At 50.8% G+C, this 7,474-nt stretch overlaps 3 protein-coding genes across 3 annotated transcripts; 2 read left to right on the forward strand and 1 right to left on the reverse strand.

Moving 5' to 3' along the window:
* Positions 1 to 2: 2 nt before the first annotated feature.
* Positions 3 to 1,361, forward strand: M409DRAFT_68645 (uncharacterized protein; the record flags this gene model as incomplete). The annotated part of the gene is made up of 4 exons (XM_033817927.1): positions 3 to 204; positions 283 to 301; positions 355 to 459; positions 518 to 1,361. 4 exons carry the CDS (start codon positions 3 to 5, stop codon positions 1,359 to 1,361), a joined length of 1,170 nt encoding a protein of 389 aa, XP_033664287.1.
* Positions 1,362 to 1,676: 315 nt separating this feature from the next.
* On the reverse strand, positions 1,677 to 4,512 carry M409DRAFT_57673 (uncharacterized protein; the record flags this gene model as incomplete). Its single annotated transcript, XM_033813702.1, has 4 exons — positions 1,677 to 3,257; positions 3,506 to 3,975; positions 4,011 to 4,339; positions 4,502 to 4,512. 4 exons carry the CDS (start codon positions 4,510 to 4,512, stop codon positions 1,677 to 1,679), a joined length of 2,391 nt encoding a protein of 796 aa, XP_033664288.1.
* A 385-nt stretch (positions 4,513 to 4,897) lies between these two features.
* M409DRAFT_26436 (uncharacterized protein) lies at positions 4,898 to 5,424 on the forward strand (the record flags this gene model as incomplete). Its single annotated transcript, XM_033808109.1, has 2 exons — positions 4,898 to 5,304; positions 5,367 to 5,424. 2 exons carry the CDS (start codon positions 4,898 to 4,900, stop codon positions 5,422 to 5,424), a joined length of 465 nt encoding a protein of 154 aa, XP_033664289.1.
* Positions 5,425 to 7,474: the final 2,050 nt, after the last annotated feature.

Here is a 7,474-nt window from a genome sequence, read left to right on the forward strand (position 1 = left end):
CAATGGCGGCGGCCAAAGAGCGGCCTTACCAGCCAACCCTCCCCTGGCGATGGACATCCGCCGCAGCGTTCGGGACCGTGGGATTCCTCTCCAGGAGTTTTTTATATGCTTTGAATAAAACCGAGGTTCGGGGTTTGGAGAGGTTTCTGGAGATTTTGGATGGGAGGCGGGATGAGAAGATGAGGACGAAGGGTTTGATTACTGGTGAGTTTTGATGAGATCTTTAAATGTCTTGGAAATGAGGGAGATGTATGTGGTATTAATTTGGGGAATTTTGTGTAGTTTCAAACCATGTGAGCGTGTACGTATTTCGCACAACTTCAGTCAATCTGACGCCCCTCTGAAGCAGTACAGACTGGACGATCCCATGATTTGGGGTGTCCTTCCGAATAGGTACTTTTGGAATCCGAACAATATGCGTTGGTCGCTTGGCAGCTACGATATTTGTTTCAAGAATGGGTACGTACATCGAACGCCTGGCCTTGGTTGTTGCTGAGTATTGACCAAGTCGACAAAGTCTGATGTCCGCCTTCTTCTCGTATGGTAATACTTTACCCACTCATCGCGCGGCGCACTCGAAGTTTGGGGGGCTTTTTCAACCGACTATGACCCAGTGTATACGGTTGCTCAGCGACCCGCATGAAAACGCCGCTCCTGAGAACTGGGAGGGTGCCTCGAGATCATCAGAAAGCTCCCCATCATTCCCCAAAACGGACCCGTTCACCTCAGCCGAACTGACATACTCGACAAACGGAGAAGACAACTTCCCAGCTCCATCAGCGTACCCAAGCAGACGCTTCAGCTGGGTGCACATCTTCCCCGAAGGCATGATCCACCAACACCCGGACAAAGTCATGCGATACTTCAAATGGGGCGTCGCGCGTCTAATTCTCGAAGCCGAGCCCTGTCCAGATGTCCTGCCCATGTGGATCGACGGTCCACAAAACATCATGGACAACGAGCGGCCCTGGCCGAGACCTCTACCGCGACCTGGGCGGGATGTCAAGGTGAATTTCGGGGATCTCGTAGATACAGAGAAGGTCTTTGGACCATTCAGGGAGAAGTGGCAAGCATTGAAGGAGAGGGCGAGACAGAAGCGATTACAGGGCTCTGGTGCGAAGGTGGGTGAGAAAGATGAGCTAGGTATCCTGACGGATCATGACTTGAAGTTTGGTCGCGAGGTGGAGCAGCTTCGCATTGACGTGACGCTGGCGGTGCGGAATGAGGTACTGAAAGTCCGCAGAGCTGCCGGTTTACCTGATGAGGATCCCAAGCGTGGACTGGCTGAGACGTTCCGAGAAGAGGGCAGGACGGCGAGGGATGGACTGCAGAAGGATGGTAGTACGATTAAAGACATGTAAAAACGACTTCTGGCAAGGGGCAAAAGAAAACGGAAAGAGGAAAAGTTTCACCTCACGTGATATAGTGTACCATACATAGAAGACGAATCAAAACTCAACAGTGAAAGACGATACATTGAAGCAGAGAGCAGGAGATATACGAGTGTTTGCTCAAATGTGTTTCATATCCAACTTGTGCAATTGGGGGGTATCCAAAGGCGAAGAAGAAGCAGCAGTAGCGTCGTGCCATCTGCAGGCTACATATATCCCAATCCCATCTCTCGTTATATATATGTATCTGTCCCCCCGCCTCAGGCGACAAGATATCACGCGCCATCAGGAGCGCACCTGCGACTCATCCTGCGGCGCTCGATTCCTCAGCATCTCCGCATTCCTCGCCATGAACGACTCCCCCAGCGACCCCGCCGTAAACGACCCTTTACTCGCGGGCCGCACATACGACGACCCGTAAACTTCATTCACTATCGCGCTATGCTCCGCGCGAGCGTAGTTCTCCCCAGCGTATACGGGGTCTATACTAACAGACGGCCGCCGGAAGCCCGGATTCGTGGGCTGTTGCGAGGCGTTCGCGGACCCGGGCATGAACTCTATGTGGTCTGCGTGGTCGTGGTTGTCTTCTGGTTCTTCGGGTTCGGATATTATGCCTGCGTTGGGGTCGTATATATCGCCGTCGTCGAGGAAGTGCGGGTTCCGGGAGACGCGGCCTGTTATGTCGTCTTCGCTCGAGAGCGGGTCGTCTGGTATGGGTTCTGGTTTTGCTGAGGGCTCGTCGTCTTCGTCGTCGAGGTCGAAGAGGTCGCCGTCTGCGTCGATTTGGGAGGCTCTCGCTGGCGGTGGGGGTGAAGGTTGGGCGGATGGTGTTGTTATGGGACTGGGGGCTTTCTCTACGGGGAACTTTCCATTCGTTAAGGGCTGGGAAGTTTCGGGTAGGATGGCCGTGGACTCGGCCTGCTTTTGAGCATCTTTTAGTGAATCCACTGCTCTTGCTGCGCTCGTGGGACCACTGTCCCGCTCTGAAGCAGGTGACCTGGTCCGGGAATGGGACGGCGTGTGATTGTTACTGCTCAAATCCACAGGGACATTGTCTGACGGTGCGACAATCGAATTCCCCACTGCAATAGACACTCGTTTCCGTTTGGGCTGCCTCGATGCATGAGTCGGTGATTTCAACGCCGACGTCAGCTTGCCATCCGCCGACGACCCAGACGACGACGTCCTTTCCACCAGTTGCAAATGCGCCGGCCTCTTGCCTTGGGCCTGCACAACGCTATCAGAGTGGGCTCGATGGACTCTGTCCTGATCGGATCCTTGCTCAATGCCTGCGCTGCTGGGCGGTGGTGCCGAAGATCCCCGCTCAGCAGCAGCGTTGGTCGACTGAGCTTTATTCTCCAATGCTGGCAAGAAAGCGGGCGTGAAGACCCCAACGAATTCCTTGTCCCGCTCGATGCTCGCCCGTCGGTCTGTCATGCCCGCCATGGACGATTTGGCTTCCAATGTGGGGGTGCCATCGTCGTCGACTACTGCCACGGCCACGGAATGTCCAATTTGGTCTCGTTTGAGGCCCGCTGCCAACAGGACGTCTACCACCGACTGCTGCTGGCCCTGGAGCCGCGGCGATCCTGCGATATCCTGCGTCGATTCCCAAGACGTCCGCCGCGGTTTTACGATCTCTTTATCTTGTGCGAGCTTATACTGCTGTCTCAATTCCTTTTCATACTGTTTGTATTCCCGTTCCTTGGCCGCTATGTACTTATGTATTGACTCGTCCAATTGCCTCCGTTTCTGTTCCAGCGCGTCGAGGTACTCTTGCGGGAGACCAGCGTCGACGAGCGTTTTGCGGAAGGATTGTCGTCTGGTCGTGCCCGGGTGGCATGCTCTCTCGGCCATGAGAGATTCCTGCGCGCGATTGCGTTAGTGCAATGCGATGACAGGAGTGCCGGCGAAGCGAACCGCCGTGGTCCGAGGGCGGAGGAGGGGGTAGGAGGGCGGAGAGAGAGGTGGCAGAGAGGCAGGCCGGTGTGCTCATACCGAGTCAGACGTGAGAGGACGAACAGCGCACCGGCTCAAGTTCGACGATCATGTGAGCAATTGCAGACGAGCGGGCGGCGAGGCTCGAGATAAGCTCCGAGCTTGCAGTGCCGTACCAATTCACCATCCACTTCGCCGGGCGGTGACGGTGATTGGAGCACTTTGCGAGTTTGTGAAGAAACACCCACCCCTTCCGCGCGCCTCTTCACGCTCTTCTCGTGCTTCACGCCCTCCCTCGCCGCCTTGGCCTCCCCTCGCGTCTGCCCAAATTGCCAGTGTGTCGCCTGACTCGTCGCTTGCCGCAGCCTGGCCGGCTCTTGCGGCCCAGACGAGTCGGCAATTCCTCCAACCCGGTCGCAGATCCCATCAAATCGCGTGTCGTCTATACCACGGCCTCCAAGAAACCCGTCTCGCCTCGGCCAACGGCCGCCTTGGACATGTTTCCTGTCGAACAAGCCATGACGGATGTGGCCCGCTGAGAGTCGTGCATATGCGGAGATGTGAATCAGATGCGTTACCAGCCTTCCCACGCTCCGTGGCGGACGTCGTTTCATACCCAGAGAGCCAGCTGCAGCTGAGCCGAGAGCTGGCGCAACCAGGATCCTCGGCGGACTTCATCACCACACTTCCTGCTCTCCGCCTCGATACCGAAATCGTCCCTATTCTTTCCGTTCATACGGACGCAAGCCCCCGTCCTTAGCATCTTGTAAGACGTGCGGGGAAATGCCTTCACCTGGGAGGATGATGATCGTTCGGACGACGTTACGACTTCTGTTTGCCCAGGAAAGACCCTTGATCCTGGCAGGTTGCTTGTGACCGGTGAAGTGCTCTTCTCCTCACATGCTCGGCTGAGCAACGAAGCGCAGGAGTCAGAGCGAGACGCACATGAGCTGGCGATGGCGAGGATGGGTGCATGTGCAAGTTGAGGCTTCGTAGATCGTGCTAGGTTACTGAGGTTTCTCCCAGCTTTTGCGTCCTACTATGCCTCTGCATCGAGTGGTAGTGTATATTCAATTAGTCGAATTATGGAGAAGATCATAGCTAACACATCAAGATAGGATAGTTCACGTACCGCCTCAAGCGCCCTCAGGAGACCACCGCTGTAGGCTTACCTGTCGTGCATGATCAGTGATGATTCCCATCACGCCGTTAAGATTTTAGAACGTCGCTCACGAAAGCGCTGCGATGGCGCTCGATTCCACGCTGCCACGCGCTGAGGTGAAGTGAAGTTGACTTTGTCCAATTTCATCGTGGGCGCCAAGAATTATATCTGCTTACTTACGACAAATGAAGAAATTCCCATAGGCGAAAAGATACCACGGCGAATGAAGAAATTCCAATAGGTGAAATGCTACCACGGCGTCGAAGATTATGAGCTACTCAGCAACAAATGCGCCTGCATGTGTGCCGAATTTCCTCGAAATGTAGACTGCATGAATAAATATCACTTGCCCTGGAGTCCCCAAGAGATCTCCCCAGACCGATCATCCAACAACCACATCGAAGCCATGGCCACCACTACAACCACGGAGATGAACAACAACTTCAACAACTGCCCTCCTGACCTCCGCAGAATCTTCAAAGCGGACCAAGAGCAGAAGAAGAAAGCCTCACAGCAGGCTGAGAGAGAGATCTCCCCTCCAGGTCCCGCCTTCGCCAAAGCGTACGAGGAGGTGGACGAGGTCGACTGGGACGGCCAGATCAGCGAGGAGGCGGAATCTCACCTCCTCGACGCAGGTGTGAGGGATGCTTTCGTTGCGTTCGGCAACAACGACCGCACCGACTTCCCAGCGCACTGGTATGCGCCAAGCTCCGCGCCGACCATCCCCACCTCCGCCGCCCCTACCGGCGCTGGTGAGAAGCTTGAGCGCAAGGACTCCGCCATGCCTTGCCGGCCTTGCCAACAGTACCGCAAGTAAGTGTGATGTCTTTTCACCGCATGACTATCCCCATTACTGAGCTAACGACAACTATCAGGAACCACGTCTGCATGGCAGAGTACCTCTGGGCTCTCGAGAGATCCAAGGGAAAGTGAGCGGAGATGTGCTCACTTGGGCCTCTTGCCACAGAGGCGGCCCGCTCTCACATGGCCCGCCGGCGTGGAAGCTCAACCTCGAGCTCTAGGGAGGAGAGCGCGTTGTTCCGTTCGCATGTGCATTTCGCACTCACCATTTGTTGCTGCGCTTGAGATGTACGAGGGAAGATGAAAAATTGCGCTCGCGATGTACTGTTTAGTTATGTATTTTTACTTGCGACGGATGAGCATGCTATACACATAGAGTGTAATAATACAGCTTATGGTGTACACTAAATTGTCCCATCTCATCGCACATGTATTGGCGTATCGCGCTGCAAAGCGCTATGGTGAGTGACAACGCGCCAAGACCTCGCTGTTTTCATTCACTCGCTCTGTAACTGCTTCATCAGGCTAGCGTCAACGGCGCGCACATACCAGCATCTGAAGAAACTCCTTCTAGAACTACAAATACATCAAATAAGACTCTAGATCAATAGTCACCGACGCTTTGCTAACAAATCTCTTATCTATTAGCTACTTCGAGTCGCCTCTATAGAGTACCGGTCTACGACCCGTATATATACGACTAATAAAAGAGCCGTAGGTAGGGTAACGGTAAAAAGAATATCGAGAACAAGCTTCTTTATAATAACGCGTAAGGGGCTACGTCTAATACCTCCTTTATACTACGAGATTTTATTAATAGGTAAAGTCCTCTAGACTATATTACTTCTATATTACTTTAGGTTTTTTTCTACCTACGAGTAAAAATAGCTTTATAAGCGCAATTTATAGATAAGATTAATTCGATCGTACCTTTATATTTTCTTATACCTACGATTATTAGAGTTACTACGCTAGCGGCTATAGGCTTTCTCGTATCTAATACGACTATTAAGGATATCTATATTCCGATAGAGAAGTATATAATTAAAGTTAAAAAGGTAAGTCGGCTATTCTTTATCTATCGTTTTGTTTACTAAAATAGATTTAAGCTATAGTACTATAGTTAAACCTCTCTATAATAGTAGCGTAGTAATATTAGATTCTTATCGTTATAATAAAGTATCGTTATATAGAGATATTACGTATAATAGTCTTAGTATTTAGCCTACTCTAAAATAAGATAATATCTCCTACTATTAAAGGCTAACTACGGCTCTTTATTAGACTACTTTCTTATACTTATTAAGGCTCTATAGCTAGCTACTATTATAATTATTAGATTACTCTTTATAGAGCCGTAGCTACTTTAATAACTTTAGAGCCTAATATATATATACGTAGTAGTTCTTTAACCTCCTTTTAATCTAACTCCTTAGGGGGAGTAGGCTTAAACTACTAAGCTATCTACTTAGTAAAGTCGTCGAGGTTATCTATAATATCCTCCTCTAGTACGTAAAGAAGCTATTAAATACTTATTCGTTAACGAATAACTTACTATTATTAGAGACTTTATAACTACTACTTAAGTAGAGTAAGTACTTTACTTACTTAAACTAGTAATATACTTTATTACTATATATAAGGCTGTACCTATAATATAATAGCTAAGTAATTCTAGTAGTTTATAATCGTTTAAGTTAATATCTTATACTAGGCTCTAATTACGAAGCGGATAGCCTTAAGTAGGTTTATGTAATAGGGGGTTGTAGTAATGTATAGAACTCTAATTAACCTAGCACCAGGTTAAGCGTAGAACAAACTTCTGCCTTCTCTATCCTCGTATGCGGCGAGCATGAAATACGCACTGGGGAATTACGTGTACTATCACGTGGGGAAGGTTTACCTCGGTCCCTCTTAGGTTTCTAAATATCTCTTAGTATTCCTTTACAATTACCTCCCTCTCTAGGGAGAGCTAACCCTAGCTCGTTTCCGAATCGCCTACGTGCCGTATTATCGTCGTAGAGAAGAGGGTCGCTTAGTTCGTTTAGAGTCGTTCTAGGTTAGGGCGATAAATACCTATTTTCGGGTTTCCGTTCGACCGCGTATACGTGTACCTTACGCGTCGCCTACGAGTCGTAGGGTGGTGCCTTGCGGATACGGAGAGATAGGGGCTTTTTCGTAG

Source organism: Zasmidium cellare, assembly GCF_010093935.1.
Source record: "Zasmidium cellare ATCC 36951 unplaced genomic scaffold M409scaffold_31, whole genome shotgun sequence".
Taxonomy (NCBI): domain Eukaryota; kingdom Fungi; phylum Ascomycota; class Dothideomycetes; order Mycosphaerellales; family Mycosphaerellaceae; genus Zasmidium; species Zasmidium cellare.